The following is a 21,534-nucleotide window of genomic DNA, read 5'->3' on the forward strand; positions in this document are numbered from 1 at the left end:
CAATAGATGCTTTTTCTTACCATAGATGGGCCCAGCCACCACCTTCAACCCACCTGTTCTCCCATCTTTAGGCAGTATTGCGATGTCTGGAAAGTGACCAAAGAAGAAATTCATATGAAAATGAATGGTTTCCAAAAGTCTCTCAAGAGTCTTTTTTAACTTTGGGTCCAGAGAAACTACAACATTTTCTAGTGGGTTCTTGGATTTCCAGTCATTGAGCTGGGCATTGAGAAAGTGATGCCATGAGAAGACAGCATTCCTAGCTTTTAAGAAATATGTAATTTCATTTACATATAATGAATGGTTAAAAAAATCAAAACATTGCATATTCTCCCATCCTGGGGGTGGATGAGGAGGTACTCTGAGGGAAAGTACTGAAAAGAACACCCTCTGCCCAGTTTCTGTCAGATTGGAATGTATGTGGTAAGTCTGTCTAACTTAGTGGCCCACAGAAAGGAGAATGTTGCCTGTTCCTTAGTTTTGGTTTGCATTTCAAATGTTGTTGGAAAATTAAAGAAAAATTGTAAACTTCTTGTTCCCATCTCTGTCTCTCACCTTTCTTTTGTGCTTCTCATCATGGCATGTCTCAGAAGTATCCAAGGCTTAGGGCACCTGGGTGGCTCGGTCAGTTAAACGTCTGACTCTTGATTTCTGCCCAGGGCATGGTCTACAGGTCATGGTCTCAAGGTCATGATGCTGAGCCCTGCTTTGGACTCTGAGCTGATGTGGAGCCTACTTGAGATTCTCTCTCTTCCTCTCCCTAAGCCCCTCCCCCTGCTCATGTTCTCTTTCAAAAAATAATAATAAATTTTAAAAAGAAGTATCCAAGGCTTTTATCTTATAGATTTTTAAAAGTCATATATGTTCTGTATATTATTAATCTAAATAAACGTTTGGTCTTCCTCACAAATTTTGTGAATGGGGAGTGTGTCAGCCCTTAAACTGTTAGATCTCCAGGATCTCACATAGTACCTGGCACAGAGAAGGTAGTCAGTAAATGGATGGATGGATGATGGATGGATGGAAGGATAAAGCTAGATACTTCAAATGTGTACAAAGATAGGCAAATGGGCACCATCTCTCCCCAGCCCCCCTTAAGGACTCTGTGTGTGTGCTTGTGTATATGGTGCAGCATGTGTGTGGGTGTGGTGGTATAGGTGTGTGTGATGTGGTGTGTATACCTATGGTACGGTATGTGTGTGGGCCTGGGTGTGTGTGTGTGTGTATGGGGTGTTGTGGTATGGGTGTGTGTGCTTATGTGTATGGCGTAGGGTGTGTGGTGTGGGATGTGTGTGGGGTGTGTGTGTTTATGGCATACTGTGTGTGTATGATGTGGTATGTGTATGATGTGGTATGTGTGTGTAGTGTGTATGATATGTGTGTGGGTGTATGTGGGGTGGTGTGCTATGTGTGTGTCTATGTGTGTATATGTATGGGGTGTGTGTGTGTATGGCGTGATATATGTGTGTGGGTTGGTTTGTGTATGGTGTGTGTGTGGTGAGTGTGTTTGTGTATGGTGTGGTATGTGTGTGGGTGTGATGCTGGTATGTGTGTGTATATGTGATGGTGTGGTTATGTGTGTGTGCATATGGGGTGGTATATATGTGTGTGCGTGCATGTGTGTATGGTGTGGTGTGTGTATGTATGGGATGGTGTGGTATGTGTTCATGTGTGTATAGGGTGGTGTGTGTATGCATGTGTGTATATGGTGGTATATGTGTGTGGATGTGTGTGTATGTGTATGGGTGGTATGTGTATGTGTGCATGTGTGTAGGGGTGGTGTTGGTGTATCAGGTTGTATGTGTGTGCGTGTGTGTGTATGGGGTAGTGTGTGCATGTGTGTACAGGGTGATGTGTGTGTGTATGTGGTGGTATGTGTGTGTGTGTATAGGGGGTGGTGTGTGTGTATCAAGTGGTATGCGTGTGCATGTGTGTAGGGGTGGTGTGTGTGTGCGTGTGTGTATGGGGTGGTATATGTGTGTGGATGTGTGTGTGTGTGTGTGTAGTGTGGCATGTGTGTGTATGGGGTGGTAGGTTTATGTGTGCGTGTGTGTAGGGGTAATGTGTGTGTGTATCGTGGTGTGTGTGCGCATGTGTGTAGGGGTGGTGTGTGTGTGTAGGGGTGGTGTGCGCCTGTGTATGGGGTGATGTGTGTGTGCGTGTATGTAAGCATGGTGTGTGTGTGCATGTGTGTAGGGGTGGTGTATGTGTATATTGGGGGGGTGTGGGTGTGTGTTCTCAACCCGGTTCCCACCAACAAATACGCTGCATGTGAAGGGACTGTGACTCCCTGGCGAGGGTCTCTGGTCACTCCTCCCTGGGGTACAGGCACCTGCGCAGTGTGTCATAAAGGGAGCGCCCAGTGACTATGTGCCAAGTGGAGGCTGTGCCACAAATTGGCTGCTTCCGAGCCTCATGTGAAGAGCCAGCCATTCGGAATCCTTGTAGCATCTGTTGTTGACTTTGGACCAAAATCTGAAAAGGACTCATCAGCTTTTCTCTTGAGCACAGGAAGATGCCCTGTCCCAGATGACCGGAGGACACTTTCTGCCTCTCTGCATGCTCTGTGCCTGGCTCTCTGTTTCCTTGAGCCTCAGCAGTGCCGGTGCTTGGGCTCACAAGCTGACAGCCCCTGCTGCTGTATGCAGAGCCTCCCCCTGTCCTGCAGGGCTGTGCGCCTGTGCATGATGCCGGAACTGGCCGTCAAAAAAGTCCCTCATATGTCATCAGTTAGCAGCTCCCCAACCTTGTTCCCTGCATCCTCCCCTCCCCGCTGCTTCTCACGCTTCTTTTTGCCGTTATAAAGACACTGATCTGAGTGTGAACAGAGGAATACATGAAGGCCTGGCATCTCACCTGGGCATTGCCCGTGTCCTCGCTGCCAGGGACACTTGCCCCAGAACTGGACTGAATTTAAAATTGCAAACCATCTCCAGCCCCACTGACACTTCCTGTCCTCTTCCTGGTGTATTTCCTCCCCAGTACATCCTGGCTTCAGTGAGCTACGTATGTGTAATGATTACGTATGTCTCTCTCCCCTTCTAAAATATGTGCTCTCATAGGGGGGGTAGATGATTTTTGTCTATTTTGTTTCTAACGTATTAGCAGTTCCTAGAACTGTGGCCCGTGTTAGGTGGCCAGCTAATCCTGCTGAATGAATTATGGTCATGACAGTTTTTAGGTCTTTGGTGAAGACTGCATGAGAGGGGCCGCAGCTCCTCATGCCCTCCAGTGGGCCTGGTGGTGGGCCTGGCGGAGCGCTGACCCTGGGAGACCAGCCTGCCCTGAGAACTGGGCCAGAACTGCTTGCGGGTCTTCCCCCGTGTGCCACCCACACGGAATCACAGACAGGGGCCCAGCACCGAGACTGTAGCCGCCAGGACTCTGCCTTTTCACTTCATCTACGACGAGCAGACTGCACGATTATTCCCAGTCTGTCCAGTGCCTTTGCGTGTATATCCGCCCAGGCTGACGGTAAGCAGCAGGAGGGAAGCCGCTGCGGCCTTGGGCCCTCCCTCAGGCTGCCTGGGGTCTGACCGGGTGGGGCCTTGCTGGCCTCTGCCCCATCATCTTCTGTCTTCCATCAGCTGCCTGCTCTCTCCTGCAACCACCTGTGCTCCTGGTCCGGTCTTTTAGCAGGATATGACAGTGGGATGGCACCTAGGGCTGGTTCCCTGGATTCGGATCTTCTGGGCAGCCCGGCAGCCTGAGTGAGGACAGAGGGGCATGAACTTCTGTGACGCTGCCTCTGACCGGTGCCTGTCTCCAAGACCATGTGTGGGTCGGAGGGACAGGGCCTTCCCTGGCCTGCCGCATACTGGGCGCCAAGGCCCCCTCCACTCCGCTCCTCCCAGACGGACTCTCCTGCCGTTAGTTCTGTCGGGGTGCCACGCCCTGTCTCCTTGTGCTGCTGAGGAGGCCGGGGCTGCCCGCGGGGGGCTAGATGTGCGCGCATCTGGTAGGTGGGATGTGGGGGCATTGACATCACTCCGCTGCACAGTTCCTACCGTTCCAGGAGGTCAGGGTGCAGCCGTTCGGGCACTCCTGTGCATGGATAGGACTCAGGACCGTGCTCTTGAATTCACACGGTATGCTAATTGTGTCCTTACAAATGTACTGAAGTATTTCTTGCCACGCAGAATAAAGGATCCGAAACTGATGGGTTCCTTTGAGCTATTCCAATGGGGTGGAAATAAAGTTGAAAGCAAAACCTTGGCAGCCCCTGCCATCACAGCTTACAGAAGACAAGTGCAGCCTGTGGTCTTTTATGCCCAGCAGCAGGTGGGGTCAGGCTGCACCCCCGCCTGGGGCCCTGGGGAAGAGTGTGCCAGGAGCCTGGCCTGACTCGAGCCGCACGCAGTCTGCTCCAGCCTGATTCCCTATGGGTGTGGCCCTGCCAGGAACTGGGGAAAGACCACAGAGCCCAGGCACTGGCCCTGCAGCATTTTCCAGAACAGACCTCAGTTCTGAGCCCTGAACGCATCTCCTGGGTTTAACATTGCTTTGGGCATAGTCTCACTGGCAGCCAGTGCCAGGCTTGCACCCTAGAGGAAAACGATCCCCGCCTGCAGTTGAAAATTCAAGTTAGGGTGATTAATTTTACTTTTAAAATTCCATGGCTTCTCCTTGTTGGACATGTTATATTATAACACTAAATTGCATAAGAAACTATGCATGACCAATTTGATCCCTCAGTTTGGGCATCAGATTTTAAGAAAATCAAACCATTGGTTTCTTGCTTTCAAAAACACAAAGTAACAGATTGAGCCTGATTCTCCTTGAAGACCGTTTGACACTGATCACGTTTTACAGGACACAAAGTGAGACAACATACTTTGAGCAGCAAACCCCAGCCTGAAGGCCAGATCCACACCACTGCCTGTTTTTATAAACAAAGTTTTATTGGAATACAGCCACACCCATTTATTGAGATATATGGACTCTATGGCTGCTTCCATGCTTTCATGCTATAATGGCAGAATGGAGTAGGTTTGTCAGGAGGCCCTGTGGCCTGCAAACCTAAAATATCTACTATTTGGCTCTTTACAGGAAAAGTCTGCTGATCCCTGGCATAGAAGATAAGGCCTGGATGTGTGACCTTGAACAAGTCTCATACTTTTCTGTGACTCAGTTTCCTCATCTGTAAAATGGAGACAATAGTAATGCTTACCTAATAGTGTTTCGTAAAATAAATGAATAATTATAGCATCTTAGAATAACTTCTGAAAGGTGGTTAATTTGTTTAAAAGTTTTAAAGATAGGGGCACATCTCCAAGATTTTTTAAAAAGTCCAACCACTCATTTAAATCTGAGCCAACTCTTCATTTATGTGCTGGTCATTTAAGGATCACTTCTCTGTTTGGTATGTCCCTCCCCTGACTTTGCCCTTGGCTGACTTCTCCCAGAAAATAGAGGTAAAGACTTGGAAGGGTAGCGGTTGATGTGGAGAGTGAGCTGAGGACCCTCTGGGTCCCACCCCTGCCCCGGCCCCCGCCAGGATGACAAGGGCCAGTGAGGCAGCCTCCGTCCCTATGGGCTGTGTGATCCCAGCAAGAGGGGCAGGAAATCCAGCAGGGCAGACGATGTGGCAACAAGAAGGTAAGCTTCTTAATGAGCTGGTAAGTGGGAGGAGAGGAAATACAGAGGAGAAAATAAGTGACAAATTATTTCCCTTCGGCTCGTTGGAGCAGCACATGATGGTTGCTAGGCCCTGCTCCATCTCCTTCTTCCTACCTGTTTCTCTTAGCTGTCTCAGGCAGAATGTTCTGTGCCACCAGCTTCCAGGTAGTGCTTCCTAGGCAGAGTGCCCGGAAGGCAGGCCGACTGACTGACTGCAGGTTTGGAGGACCCAGAATTTTTGTTGAGAAGTTGCTGGGTCCCTGATATCCTCTCTGGGTTTTAGGCTGGATTTTCTTTGGAAGTTCTGTGTTTACTTATCTTTATGCCCTTCCAGGCCATGTTTCCCAATTTGGGGCTCGGAGAACATGGTTTATATCATGGCGTTGATAGCTCATATACTGGTTCAGCATTTGTGTTATGGTTTTGTTTCTGCACAGGCTACTCCTCGTTGTACCACTGCTTGCTTCAGAAGGAGAACAGGTGTGTGCTCAGTGCAGGTGCGTCGGGACTTTCTACAGCATCCTGGCAGGGAGAGTGCTGCCTCTGTCCTGAGCCCGAGCCAGAATGCCGGACTTGACCGTCTTGCAGGCAGAGCTGTAGGGGCTCAGCAGTGCAGCTTCTCACCTGCCCCAGGCAAGCAGCTCACCTCTTCCTGAAGTGTTCCCCCAAAGGAGGAATTTTCTGTGTCCTTCTTTATCCTCTTCCTGTGCCTCAGTTTGCAAATGCAGAGCCCCTGACTGCACCGTCTCCTTCAGAGCCCTGCATAACTCCTGGAGCTGCGTGGCCTCCCCCGGCTCCCTCCCACTCTCCCGAGCCACGGTCACTCAACTTGGGGCTGCCCAGATTACCTTCTTGGTGACACCTCTCTAAAGATTCCAACCTGCCCCCTTCCTAGCATTTCTTGTCCTTTTCCCTGGTTTGTTTGCCCCTTAGCACTTACTACTTTCTAACCTCTCAGTTTTGCTTATTTGGGGGTTTCCTTGCTTGTCCATTTGCTGGAACATTAACTCCATGAGGGCAGGGGCTTTATAATGTATACTGTTTGGTTCGCTGCCCATCAGAGCATGTTTAGCGTACATGGTGTTCCTCTTCCTGATTTTTAAGAATTCAGGCAGACCAAGCGAGCTCTTTAGTATTTTAGTAAACTCAAAAGTGTTGAATATTTTAGGCAGGTCAAAAATCACTACTTGCTCCAAGAAGCCAGCCAAAGGAAGAAAGACACCCCCCACCCTTTACACGGGGGGAAGAGGTTCCATGCTGAAGAGGGGGTCTTGTTTTTCTAGGTGGGTAAAAAGACAACTGGAGACCCGCTTTGCACTTTAAATGGACTTACAAAGTCACGCTAAAGCCTGAAGCCTTCAAGAAGGAATTTCTCATAGCTAAAATAGGTAGTAATTGGGGTGATTCTCTGGCATATGAAATACATTTCAGAACAAAGCTGTCTCCAGGAAATGTTTGCCTCGTGTCCATGGCTAACAGACACGGGCTCGCTGTGCACCTCCCTCGCAGCTTGCAAGCGGCTGTCGTATGACCTGCGTGAGGGGAGGATGCCAGCCCCAGCAGCAGTCCACTGCACTCACACACGCGCCGTGGCAGTGACTGGAGATAGTTTGTTTGTTTCTCCTTAGTGAGACTATTTGCATTCATCATTGATTTATGAAGTTTCACCTGAAGTCTATAAAAGTGACTGCAACGTCCAATTTTGCAGCAATTCCCATTACAAAGTTAGCCCAGCATTTTGTAAATAAATATCTGGCGTTAATGATTTCTGTAAATCAACACGGAAATGAAGCACCACGGGATCCTGGCTGGCTCCAGCCACACTCATTGAGGCTCAGCCTGCATGGCTGCAGGGAAGAATTCTGCCCCCTGTCCCGTCCCACGCCAAATGGTGGTCTGAGCCCCGCACACCCAGACCTCCATCCTAAGTACGTGGCAGACTGTAGGATCCGTGGAAAGCAGACAAATTCAACATATGTGTGAATTAAGCCCAAACCATTAGCTACCCTTTGATTTATGCTTGCTTTTTAAAAAAAACTTAATAGCAAAACCTATTTAGTATTCATAATGTTAATTCAGGACTAAAAGTTTTCATGCTTTTCCACCATACATCTAAAGGACCTAAAGCAGTTTATACAAAACAGAGAAGATCTAGAAAAGGGGCTAATAGGATGTTTTTTCTGAGATTGACCCAGCATGACAAGAAGATTTCTAAGAACCTCAGGGCCTGTCTGTAGGTGAGAGGGCCCTCCGTAGTCCTGTGACCCCCTTCTACTCGTGGGAAGACCAGGCCCACCCTGCCTGGGACCCCAAGCTCAGAGACCTTGGGGAGCTTGGTGCTATTTGTATCCCTCCTGGCCCTGCCCTCCATCTGCCCTGTGACTCCCCTATGGCCAGGGGCCATGCCCTCCTGATCTGTGGCATGCTGCCTCCCAAAGAGCAAATTGCTCTTCATGTGGGGATGAGGGATGGTCAAGAAGGAAAACAGGAATGGTCCTTGCTGCCCTTCAACCCCGCCAGAGCGATACATGCAGTCTCAGGGAGTGTGGCACCTGCCTGTCAATGGGACAGCTTTTTGTCTTATAACTGACTAATACAGGGTCACGATCAAGTTTATTTTGCTAAGGTCTGTGTTTTTACAGAATGCACCTGTCTCTGTGTTGTGCGTTGTGGATGTCTAGTGGCACACAGGTGATGTACTGTGTTCTGACGGTATTATCATTGGGAAGAACCGTGGTACTCACCAGGTTCTGGGCACCAGTACGAGTCACTGACAGGTGTTACCTCACTTATGCTCACAGGCTCCCTGGGAGAGAAGTACTTTATGATGCCCATTTTGCAGAAGAGAACACTGAGGCCCAGGGCATCCAACATGCGGTGAAGTCAAGCTCTTAGACACACTGCCGCGCAGCCACCCCCACCCCTAGAGGGTCCAGGATTCTAACCCAGGCCTCTTTTCTTTGCTATTAAAGAAAGCTGGATTCCTAGGGAAACTTATGTTTTTGCATGGATATTTACAATTATGATTCTTCTTTCCCCCCTTGCCCTCTTGTATTACTTTTTCTTTTTTGAGGTGGAGGATAGCATTAAAACAATAAAATATTGGAAAAAAAATATTTAAAGGTCATTTGCTGGTTATTTTCAGTTAAAGTAGGGTCTGGAAGGAACCATCTGTCCCTATTTTCCTTTTTGAAAAATAACAGATGTTGAAGGATGGGAAGCCTTTGCTTTCCTTCCTGACCTCCTGACCTTCTGAGGTGTTTGGAGATCCTGGTATTACAGTGTGAGGCCTTTTTGACCCCATAAAGGAGACTGGTGAGCATGCTTCCCTTAGGAACCTTGGTTATGATGTTAGACATAAGACTGGCCCGGACACCCCTGGATTCAGGCCCCAAGAGGGCCTGTGATGGAGAGGCTGGGGTTGCAGGCAGTGAGCCCTTCCCCCGGGAGGGATCATAGGAGGAGTAAGCTGCCGCACAGATGCCGGTTAAATGCAAACAGAGATCTGGACCCTTCCTGGCCCAATGGATAACCAGTTCACACCTTGCCTTTTCCTTCCATGTTTCCTTCCAGGTAATCATCAGAGCTCCCCACCCCCCCAAGGGCTCTTCTCCCACTTTGGGAGTGTGAGGAGGCGGGCTGGGGTTACGAGCTGGAAGCTGGTCCCCTCTTATGAGCCCCATGACCCTGAGAAACTTCCTTGCCTTTCTTAATTTTCCTCAATTATAAAATGGCAATAGTAATTCCCACTTTACAAGGTTCCTATGAGCAATAATCGAGTTGTCTGGAGTGTCTGGCATGAAGCAACAGCTAAATAAATGGTCATGTTATTTTTAGAAGGCGATGGAAGTGATGGGTTCGTGCTCAGGCTTGGAAGTCAGACCACCTGGATTCCAACCCCTGCTGTTTCCTACCACCTCCGGGAACTTGGGCGAGTTCCTGAACTTCATCATGCCTGTTTCCAACTGTAGAGTGTCCGTGACCTAAGAGCAACCCACAGGGTGGCTGTGAGAAGTACAGGGGTCACACAGGGTGAGGGCAGGAAGCAGCACACGGCACAGTCCAAGAGCTGAGGGGAAAGTGGCCAGGGCTAAAGACGAAGGTGCGGCCGGAAGTCCAGATGAAGAGCATCCTTTCGGATGCAAGGTGGGAAGCACTCCGGGCCCCGGAGCAGTACCCAGAGACCGGAGAGGGGAAAGAGAGGACGTCACACAGGACAACATATTAAACCTTTGCTGATCTTTCTTTCTCCTGGTGCCTGTTGGAGCCCATGTGTGCAGTGCTGGGGGGCGGGGGCGTTGGGCTCGCCTCCTCTGTCTGATGTTACTTCCAGGCTACACTTAGGAGTCATTACTGATGCCTTCTCTAGCATCCAGGGTCCTGAAACATTTGTTTGCCTCAGCAAACAGTCTACGGTGATCATTTTTATAGCACCTTCTTCATTAAGAGACAGAAAGCTCGTTACGTGCCATCAATTTTATTCTCTTGACATTACTAGAAAATTTGGAAGGACAGACTTGATTATCTCCCGCGTATGGGAAAATGGAGGCCCTGTGTGTGGAGGTGATTTATCAAAAGGCACACGGCAAGGCCACCACCGCTCCAGGGCTGGCTCCAGTTCCCCGACTGCTGCTTTGACAGCAGAAGTGGCAGTGCTGTTCTCAAAGGTAGCACACTCCACCTACACCGAGGGGCCCGGCAGCCACCCCCCGCCCCTAAGCCAGGAACCAGTGGGAACTGTGCAAGCCTCTGACCTTGGGCCATTGCTGGCTCTGACGTTCCATTCCAGGAGTCAGCAGACTTTTTTCGGTGAAGGGCCAGACAGCAAATGCTTTTGGTTTTGGGGCCCATCTGGACTGTTGCAAGTCCTCAGCTTGGTGTCATAAATGGGTGGGCGTGGCTGCGTCCCCATAAAGCTTGATTCACAGAGACAGCAGGCAGGATGGTTTGGCCCCCAGGCCATCTTCTCTTTCTCCTCTCTGACTTCAGAACAGTAGACCTGTGTATGTGGCAGGCGGGTTATGTTTGAGGAACAGTTTGAGTGTGTGTACGCATGGACGTGCTTGTGTGTATGTGTGTGTGCTAGTCAAACATGCCTCTTTCTGCACAGGTATGAACTAGGTGTTTTGTCTCTGAACAATGCTTACTGGTACCCTAGTTACATGACTGCCAAGCCTAGGCTTAAAACTTCTCCAGGCAGTTCTAATGATCTCATGTTTTCATAATTGTCAGAATAGAATTACTTTTGATTTTATGAGCCAAACCTCATAGGGCGTCCTTCACACTTTGGGTAGGTCATGCAATGAACCACAAAGGGGCCTTCACAGCTCCCAGAGTGGCAGGATCTCCGGAGCACAGTGAGGTCGCAGAGGCAGATGGCGAGGGGAGAGCCTAGCTCGCAGGCAGCGGGGATGGAGAGTGGTTAGGGGAGGAGGTTCCCGGAGAGCAGGATGGTGTCAGGACACAGGTATGCATATGTACAACAGGGTGTCTCGCAGGAGTTGAGAACCTCATTCTGTTACCCTTTGAACCTTGGTAAGCTCTTGAGTGGAAATGTTATGAAAATGAAGGAGAGCAGACTGGCACTGCAGCTTTGGTGGTAGGGAAGTGGGGCACCCACTCTCCCCGTGAGGGTCATGCTGGGTGTCGGGCTGGAGTGATTTGGAAACCAAGGGGGTGTGGAAAAGCCCAGCCCCTCCCACATGGGGCCTCACTCTGCAGTTCAGCTGGCCACCAGCCTTCTGCGTAGTCAGATTCCACCTCTCCCAGCCAAGAGAGAGGACAGGCTGTTGTCTCCGCTCAGGGGAACTCTGGGCATATCTGTCTTGATTTTGGGGAAGGGAAGCCACACCTCTTTATTGGTGGTCAGCCAGCTTGGCAGCCCCTGAGAATCTTCTTGTGTGGTTGTGTGCTCTGACTGCTGGCACACACAGCCCTGGAAAAGGGCAGTTACAGAATTCTGGTCAGGGGCCTCAATCTTCAGCTCCTTTGCTCTCCCTTTCATAGAACTTTCTGGTTTTCATTCTTGACCTTGGCTGTCGAGCTGTTCCCTTTCCTTCTCAGAAGGAGAGTGAAAAGGCAGGCCAGGGCCCCGTGTGGTGACTGCTCAGTCACTGTGTGTCCAAGGCCCTCTGAGGGGCACAGTCAGGAGGGCTGAAACACATGGTAAAGTGTAATGCTCCCCCTCAACCCTGCCATGGCCTACAGATAATCTGGAGCTGGACAATGCAAGCATTTCAGAGAAGCTTCTCCCAGAGCATCTTTGTCTTTGTAAACCAGAAATAGAGAGATTGCTGGTGAAACAGAACTTGGTGAAGCCGTTGTTTGACCAGAATGGAACCCATTGTAGTGTTGCTGTGGAAACTGTAAAACCAGCGAGTTTGATGGAGCTGGTGCCCAGAAATGCACTTGTGTTCAATGAGAAGCTGCTCTGGCATTGAAGAACTGCACAGGTCTCTGAGGGAGGGAGGGCACATACAAGCACACATGCTACCCTCCCCCAGCCTGCACTGACGGGGGACAAGAAGCTGGCAACCTGTGAGTCAGTCCAGCTGGCCTCAGCCACGGTCTTGTGCTGGGGTCAGCAGAGGCCCATTTTGTTTCAGTGACTGTAAGGGTCCCTTTGTTCTTCTTCATGTGGATAGTAAAAAGTGAGCTCCTGGCCCCAGTGGGAATGAGCCCACATGTTCCCTGAGGACAAGGAGGAGGATGCTAGAGATCTGATCGTCACATGTGAGGCTCTCTATCACATGGGAGCAAACTGACTGTCTGTGACCCTCATCTGTGTGAATGCTGAACCAAAGCCAGGCCTGTGAGCATGTCCGTGTGTGTGCGCGCATGCGTGTGCATGTGTACTTTCTCCAGAATAATTGTCACTCTCAATATTTCCATTAATGTTGTCTCTAAAGCTCCCCAAATGGGGGGGGAACCCTCCTAACTGAGCTATGTCCTTGTTAGGAGCCACTTTTTCTGAGACTCAGCTTCCAGAAGACCTTAATTTTGGATCCCACCTTTCTGCCGGACTTTGTTGGATCCTGGTGTCTCTCCTTTTTCCAGGGTCACATAGGCAAGTGGCTTAGAAAGTGGCTTCACACCCTCGGAAGGGTGACTGGAGTTCTTTAAAGCATAAACTCTTTGAAGAGGAGTGTGTTGCTTCGAAAAAGTTTAATTTCTGATGCCATGATGATTTTATTACAAAGTTGTATCAGCTAATTTGAGAGGAAGTTCAAAGAGCCACATTCCTTCTGTGGCATAAGCATGGTATTGCTTCATTCATATGTGTGAACCCGAGGGGCTTCACACCTTCTACATACAAATGACTCCATCCAGCCCAAAGTCACCAGATGTCTCTAAGGCAGAACATGGGTTTCCTTAAATCTCACTCTCCTAACAGCTCAGACTGAGAAGTTAAGCCCTCCCACCTTCCAGCAAATTACCACTAACATCAGCGAATTGCCTGCCAAAATGCATAGAACAGCAGGCAAACTTGAGAATAAGGCCTTTGACAAGATCCAGGAGAAGTAAGGGGAAAAGGAAGAAAAAAAGAAAAATGTACAATTTCTTATTAATCCTTACAGATCTTGCTGAAACACAAAACTTGTGCTCAACAGAGTGGCTAACGGCCACTCTTGGTGTAGATGGCTTACGCCTGCATCACAGGGTACTGGCTTAGTGTTGTCCTCACCCCAAATGTGTTGGGGGCCAAACGTGCATTTCTCTTTTGTTGCCCTGGTTGGTGACCCTCTGAATAGAGGGAGGTGTCTTACTCCCCATAGCCTACTGCAGGGTCTGGCACATCATGCTGTTCTGTAAATTCTTGGAAGCACATGTATGCAAATACCGGAAAGAAAATAAAATCCTCAGAACAGAGGAGTGAACGGAACAAAAATCCAGCACCTGATGGGAAGCTTTTAATGAGAAAAATGGAAGAAGGCACTTGAAGAGCTGTAGAACTAAAACCTGGGAACGTCCTGGTTGATGTATGATGTAGTGACATCTCTATCACAGATGTGACATGTAAACTAGAGGGAGGGGACGTTCTATTTCACTGCTTCATTTAGCGCATGACATCATGGCTTTTCAAGCAATTCTAAACCTGAGAGGGTTCGCACTCACAGTACCGTCCTAGCAGGCAATATACGAATGGTAATCTCCACAGTGGTGTGGGGGTCAGTGCTTTGCCTTGAAAACCACTTACGGGCTGGGGAGATGGTAAGTCACACCACAGAGCCTCTGACCTACTTGGGATACAGGCCACACTCTGGTGAGAACATCCCCAAGTATGGCGGCTGGAGTAAGGTGAAGTGTCTTTTCCCCACTTCACAGTCCTGGGATCTGTTCTACATGGTCAGTCAAGGAGCAGGATCCTCCTGTCTTTGCTCAGAGGGGGATCTTTGAGTGGCAGGAGCTGGCTCACCTCCCCCTGTCCCCCGCCATTCAGGCCATGGGAGGGAGAATCAGGAATTAGGATTTCCTTACCAACGTCATCATAAATGGGGGTCCAGAATTGCATGAGCTGCTGTCACATGCACTAGATGACTAGAGTTATGACACGTGGCCATGGCTACCTGCAAGCAAGTCTGGGAAAGAAGGTATTTAGCTGGGTGACCTTAACCCCCAGTTGAAACCTGGAATGTTCCCACTGGCAAGAAGCAAGAGCAGGTGGGTATCAGGGGACTGCTAGCTGTCTCTGCCGCCTTCATAGGCCCTGCAGGCTTGGCATGTTTGCGGTTAGGCCGTCTCCCTTCTGCAGCCTGCTCACCATCCCTGGAACGTGCCAGGGTGTGTTTATTCCGTGACCATCAGCTCTGCCATGTCTGTGGGAGGCAGACCCACGTGTGTCCAACTCTGTGCGTTTGCTCAGCCTGGTTCCTCAGGTTGTCATGCTGTCCTCCTCAAGTAATCACTGGGATTGTCCCCATTTATCCAGTCCCAGCCACTCTTAGCAATAAGCTTTTGGGCTGTGTGGACCCTGAACCTCACATCCTGGAAAAAAACAATGTGCAGGGGAAGCTCTTAGCCCAGGTGCAATCCTGGAGGGTTGGTTTGACTCGTCCCTATGTTCATTCATTCAAGAGATATTGTGAGCATGGATCTATGTCAGGCCAGGTGTCGGGGATGCAACACTGAACAAAAATAGGCATGTTATCTGTCCTCATGTTGCTGATGGACTGGGGGGCCCTCCATTGGTAACATGCAGTTAGAAGCTGTGCCACTATGAAGGGTTGCCTGGGAAGCTCCGAGTAAGGGAGACCGGTTGAGTCCTTAGAGCCTAAAACGTGGGCGAGTTCTTTGTCCACACTGTTCACCCGAGCTTGCCGGGGGATCTGAAGAAGTGAGACCTGGCCTTGCCTTCGCCGCCCTCCCCCACACGCCCCACTCCCAGGGAAGCCCTTGTGACTTAGAGCCTGTCAGTGGCATGGTGTAATGGAGGCACATTTGTCAAAGCCCGCCGCCGTGATGATCTTCATAAAAGATGGAGATGCTGCTGTTGTGTGTGCGTGAGCACCCATGTCTCCACGGGGTAGGGCATTAAGCCCACAGCAAGATTTGTGTGCTACATCTGAGTAATGAGCCATGAAATTGACATTATAAGTTTTAATTATTATTAATGCCTTGCAGGGGTGGCTGGTGTAAATTATCCTGTAGGCATCCCAGATGTATTTCCCTTTTCCTTTTATTTCTTTTCCTTGATGTCTTGAGCCCATAGAATGGCAGCTCAGTGGCCGTGTTTGAATAGGATTCCTCCAGAGGAGAGCACACGTGGTTGAGGGGTTCTACGGAGCAGTCTGCGGGCCGAGAGGTAATGGCGGCATGGAAACCCGGTCAGTTTCTGGGGGCTGGGAGGGTCAGGCCCTGTCATGGACTAATTAGTTAATCTTACAAAGGGCTTTGAAGATGACAGGTGCCTTGGAGGTCTGAGAGCCCCCATTTCAGAGCATTTCCTAACAGCGAGAACCAGTTTCCGACAGCTCTACCCCATCTCCCCACCCCCCCCACACCCAATAAGCCACCTTTGGCATTGTCCCTGACTTTCATTACTGCCCTCAGAGCTATGTTCTGCATCTCAGTTTTGCTCCTTAAGGTGCTGATCTTGGCAGTCTGGGGTGGGAATGCTCAGGTGGGCTGGGCTCCCTCCCTCTCCCCCTTCCCTTCTCCATGGCTCTCTCTCTCCACTTATCCTGTCCTTGCCCACCCACAGGCACAGACCGGAGGATGGCTGCCTTGCCAGACCGTGGCTGGGCCAGCAAGGTTGTGCTATGTGCTCTGAGCCCAGTGATCTGACCTCAGAGCCACAGGATGGTTGGCCCCGGCCGGGCCACCGTGTTTGCAGGGCGCTCCTTTCTGGCTTTTGCTGCAGCTGCTCTTTTGCTCCTCCGGGTGCAGTGGGACCAGCATCCTTGTCCTGGATCTCTGTGAGGCATGCTGATTGACAAGGGGTGTCATGTCCAATCTGTCATTTGTGACTTTACCCACCTCCAGCCCCCACCCAGGCTCTGTCTCAGGAGTAACTGAGCCCAGCTGAATGAACAAACATGTCCAGGACAGCTACCATGTTCTGGACACTCATGTCCCAGGGCTTGGGTTGAGAGGTGCTCGTGCAGTAGGGTGTGATGGGGTACAGGCTCAGAACTTGGAGAACATAGCCTGCTACTGCTGGGTTTGGGAGGAAGTGAGATGGGCCAAGGTAGTAAGCAAGCCCCAGGGGTTCCAGAAGCACGTGCTCTCTGTGAATGAGGTGCTGCCCCCGTGGCTGGCACGGGCAGTGGGGAAGAGCGCTGGCAGCGGGAGCTGGAAGCTGGGCTGAGGCCATGTGGGGGTGTCCTGATGCCATGCTCAGGAGCTTGGTGCCCCTCCCCAAGGGTGGTCAGTAGCCATGGAAAGGTCCAGAGCCCCATCGGGTAGATAGGCTCTGTGTTGGGGCATCCAGCCTCACAGTGGGCTGACGGGTCCTGAAGGCTCACTGGTAGAAGTTAGCAGCAGTGCAGGAGGGAGAGAGGAAGGGCCTGGCCATGGGCGGTCAGAGCAGGCCTAGTATTTCTCTGAGCGCCTGCTGACCCATGGGGGCAGGAGGACTTGAGGGCGAGTGCTAAGGTGGAGGGAGAGAGTGGGCACACGGGTCACCATGGGCACGTGCTTGGCGGTGGGTGGGTGTTCCCTGGCCCGGGTGAGGAATGCAGGGGTTGGTGGCTCTCAGGACAGTCATGAGACATCCAGATCAAGAGGTCTGAACAAGCGATCAGATTGAAACCAAGTCTACCGCTTGGAAGGGAAATTGGAAGCACAGATAGAGGCAGATAGAGTCGGGGCCATGGAAGGAGTTGGGCTGACCAGGCCAGGGGCCATGGTGCCCACATGGGTGGCGCCAGGCCCATTCTGGAGAGTCCTGGAAAGGCCAGGTCCCCTAAACATCAGCAGTACGTGCCTTGCAGGAACTGGGGGACACATTACTCCAGAGCACCAGCCCCGGAGCTGCCCTCCTGCTGGGAAGGGCCTCAGTTCCTTGTCACTACACCCAGGCCCTTTGCTGCATCCTGGGCAGGTGGGGGCCAGGATTGCACAAGGTGCCCAGGAGGGGTGCTGGTGAGTGGCATCTGTGTCAACTGAGCTGGGAGAGCTGGGAGCAGGCGGGCCAGAGCGGGAATGCCAGTGACCCCGCTACTGGCTCCTTGGGGAGAAGGGGGAGGTGTGAATGTGCAAATTGCGTGCAAGGGTGCACAGAGCATAAGTGCCAATCCAGCCTTTCCCGCTCTCCTTTGTTATGAAGAGCAGCAAATCTACCAGCAACCTCAAGTGTCTGTGGGTCTCCAAACATTGCTTTTGAGCGCTGCCCGCTTGGTCTGCGGTGAAAGGAAACGGGACCTTCTGCGCGCAGAGCTGAAGCCCATTTTCAAGTTGGACAGCGAGTTCTCGCCTTACAGTCCCTCTAACGCCTCTTATCTTGATGGGTGTCTCAGCTTCTCCATGTGCTCAGTAGTGAAAAGACTTCCATCATGGAAGTCAGTGTTACATTTAACTTCTAAAGTTGTGATAGACTAAGTTCAAATAGAACAAGAAAGCTATGCCGTCTTTTTGTAAATTTAACCTCATAGGCTGGGGCAGGGTTTCTCAGCCTCAGCCCTATTAATGTTCTGGGTGGGGCCGTCCTTTGCTGTGGGGGCTGCCCTGTGTGTTGTGGGACGATTAGCAGCACCCCTGGCTTCTATCCTTTAGATGCCAGTGGCATCCCACCTCCCAGCTGTGACAAGCAAAAATGTCCCTGGGGGACACAACGATCCCTGCCTGAGAACCCCTGAGCCAGGGGCTGGCTGGCCTTTGTGTGTCCTTCTTCAGGTGATTCACAGCTGACAACCCCTTCCATTCTTTTCTGATCACAGTCCTTGTGCTGCAAATCAGCCCTTTGCCTCAGCCCTCTGAAATCAGGGCCTGTTATAGGCTATTGTGCTCATGGTACAAAGCTAGCCAGGATGAGTATTATGGAAAGCAAACTGATTTTTTTTCTTCCTCATTGAGTTCTGCTACAAAAACTCCTCTGGTGTTACTACTTAATTGGTTAGTGGTAGCTGTTTGTCAATTTGCCAGCAGGTTCTCTCTTAACTGCTGTCATTTGACATTGCTGAAACAGAAATGCAGAGTGATTGAGTTGCCAACATGCTATTAAGTCCCCTACAAAGAGCTTTTTGATGTACTACTGCTGCAGGCTTCTGTGGTTCTATTGATTGATTCAAATACTAAAGAAAGCTTTGGCATAGACAGCCCTGGTAATTGTGGTAAGAAAATGCAGCTTCTGTCAAGGAAATTGTTGGGTATTGCCGCAGGGGCAGTGGTGGGTTTTCCTCTGGCAGAGATTTGGCCTCTGGCAGAGTTTCCTTGGGTATCGACCACCCATATGGAAGAGGAATAGAAACCCAAGCAGCCACTGGTCTTTATGAGACAGGTCCAGTTAAGTTGAGGAGCTGGGAAGGGGATGGTGACACCAAGTCTCGGGGTGGTTCAACAGACTCCTTATTGCAGAAGAGCAGAAGATTGTCACGAACTCTGTGTTGGTTTCAGAACTAGTTGCTCACCATTTGAGACCCAAGATGGCAGATCACTTTAAGAAAGGTTGGCCAATCTTTGACAGGATGGCAAAGGTGTCCCATGACATTGAGAGGATACTATTTTATCGTCTTGAAATTGTACTTCTGGACTAAACTGCTATGTGCATCAAAAAGCTATTTGTCATTGGTGTGTGTATGGGGGCGGGGGTTGTGATAGCCAGGGACCACCTGTTAGAACTCCTAGTGCATTGAGGACCCATGTCCTAGGGGTGGCCTCCACCTTCCATGGCCAGACTGTCCCTCTGGGCTGGACATCAGGAGTATATGCCCTTGGTTGTGAGGCTGTGAGTGGGAAGGTCCCATGGTACATGTGGGTCTGTCCCTTTGACCTGAGAACCCCCTTGACATGTGTCTGAGTTGCTGTGAAGATTCGGAGATGAAGTCAGGAAAATGTTTTTGGACAATAATTGTTGGAAGTTTGGCAGCTAGAAATAACACAGAATGGAGGACAATTTAACACAGAGTAGTGGATGAAAATATCAGAGCCAATCTACCTGGGTAGGGATTCTGCTATCCTTGCGGCAGGGGGAGGTGGTGGGGGGTAGGCCTTTGGCCATTTACCTTCTCTTTTCTATGCCTCAGTTCCCTCATCTATAAAGGGCAGTAATTTAGCTTCTGTTCCAGAGTCCTTTTCAGCAGCGTGAGTTGGTTCCTGTGGACAGTCCGGGACCACACTTGGCTCCCCTCTCACATGCTCTGTTTGGAGGGGTGGGGGCTGCCATTATGGGGACGGGTTTGTCTCAGTAGGGCCATGGGCTTGAGTATCCCCATATTGGGTGTCTATTCTTTTGAAGTACTTGCTACTCTGGAACATTCTGTACATGCCCTCACGGCACAGGAGCACCCCATCCCAGACCAATCTAATGGGGCAGGAGGAAGGCCATGTTGAGTAACGTGATGCTATGTTTTGCTTTCAGACTCTCTCCCAGCTTCCCTATGGGAAGGCGCTCTACAGTTACGAGGGGAAAGAACCTGGCGACCTCAAGTTCAGCAAGGGCGACATCATCATTCTGCGGCGCAGAGTGGATGAGCACTGGTACCATGGGGAGCTGCATGGGGCTCACGGCTTCCTGCCTGCCAGCTACATCCAGTGCGTCCGGCCCTTGCCGCAGACCCCGCCCCAGGGCAAAGCACTTTATGATTTCGAGATGAAGGACAGAGACCAGGACAAGGACTGTCTGACCTTTACCAAGGTAAGGCGGGCCCCTGTGAACATTGCCACCCACACCCCGTGATTCCCACTTACCTGCCTGTTGGAATCCTGGCTCCTTCCAGAGTGCCCAAGCTCCTCCCTGTTGGGCCTCAGTAAGTAGGGAGAGCCGTTTCCTACTTGCTGAGTTTTTGTTGAATGGAAGGAGATGGCACACAGCCTGACACACAGTTCCCCCAAGAGCTGCCAGCACACTCACTGGGTGACAGGTGCAGGACCCTCTGTCACCTGAGTCACCATGTCTCTGTGGTGACTCAGGTCCAGAGGAGTGAAGTCTCTTCAGGACTGGCAGACCCTGGGAGAGGGGGCCCATCAGGGGAGGCTGCTGCAGGGACCCCCTCAGCTCACAGGGAAGGGGTGGTAGGGCCCAGAAGCCAGCATGCCTCAGCCCTGTCCTCTGCAACAACACCAGAGGGCACAGACATGTGCGCATAGGGACAGGTCAGTCTTGCAGAGAGGGACCCAGGGGCTGACAGACTGAATAGTGTTTGGCTGCAGAACTGTCCCAGCAGAGCCCAGTGAGATGCCAAGGGGCCTGGTTTCTGGCCATCCCAGGCCTTTGTGACTGTAAAGTGCGGAGAGAGCAGAGAGGATGGCCCTATAAGCCTTGATGGTCTGTTGCCAACTACAACTGACAAGCTCCATTCTGTGGTGTCCCCCTTCCTTGTTTTCACTCACAAACCCTCTTCCTGGTGCTGGGCAAGGTCGGGCCTCTGGAGCCCCTACCCAGTAGTAGTAACCACAGTTGCCCTTGATAGCTTTACCGATACGGGCAAGCTTGATCTTGACTATCTTCCTCATGTTGTAGCCTGAGCTCCAAGAGGCTTACCAGCAGCTGGTGGCTCGGTCCTCTCCTTCCACCTTCCATCTTCTGTCTCCTGTCTGTCCTGGTCCCCCCTCCCCCCTGCCTCACGTGTGCATGTGTGGTTGTAAATAACAGAGCTAGAACTCTAAATCTCCGGCTTAGAGCCCACGTCCTTCCTACTTCAGAGAGGCCATTGTTATTCTCCCTCTCCCCACATCTGCTCCTTCTCCCCACATCTGCCAAACTTGGCCATGCTGCTGAGCTCTCTGGAGGGCCACTGGAGTACCGCGCACACCATTTCTGAGCAAAATTGGCATGTCCTGTGCATGGCTGCTATTTGTGTCTTGTTCCATTGTTCAGACTGACAGTGAATAATCTATTTTTCATTCACGGATTCAACTCTTTTCTACCTTCCTTTCATCAAGGTGTTCTGATGCTAATTCCAATTGTCATCTGGCTGGTGCGGCTCCCCAGGCAGCTGCAGCTAGACCTGTCCCCCTTTCCTCTCTCCCCCCTCCCTCCTCCTCTTCTCTGTCTCTCCCTCAGTCTGCAGCCTAGAGTGACAGGCTGCCTGGAGTGCAATGTCAGAGCCCCAACTTTGCTCACTTCTCTGCCCAGTGGACTCCGGAGAACCCCCCCTGAGAGAAGAACATGCTAGGGGCCTGTGACGCTCTGTGCTGTCACTTGTGACCAAGAGCAGGGACCCCTCTCAACCTCTCGAGTTCTGGTTGGGCTCTTGCTAAGGAGGCAGACTCTGTGATGGCTTCAGGCTTCTCTGAGCTCAGCCAGCTCCAGGAACA

General features: G+C 50.9%; 1 protein-coding gene across 1 annotated transcript in view; it reads left to right on the forward strand.

Annotated features, from left to right (window-relative positions):
* The window catches only part of SH3RF3 (SH3 domain containing ring finger 3), a 364,818-nt gene that overhangs the window by 190,519 nt on the left and 152,765 nt on the right, over positions 1-21,534 (forward strand). Inside the window, exon 2 of the mRNA XM_047745167.1 lies at positions 19,637-19,912. Coding sequence (XP_047601123.1) covers positions 19,637-19,912 — 276 coding nt within the window. The remainder of the gene's footprint in view (positions 1-19,636; positions 19,913-21,534) is intronic.

The sequence above is a fragment of the Lutra lutra genome, chromosome 9, assembly GCF_902655055.1.
Source record: "Lutra lutra chromosome 9, mLutLut1.2, whole genome shotgun sequence".
In the NCBI taxonomy this organism is placed as follows: domain Eukaryota; kingdom Metazoa; phylum Chordata; class Mammalia; order Carnivora; family Mustelidae; genus Lutra; species Lutra lutra.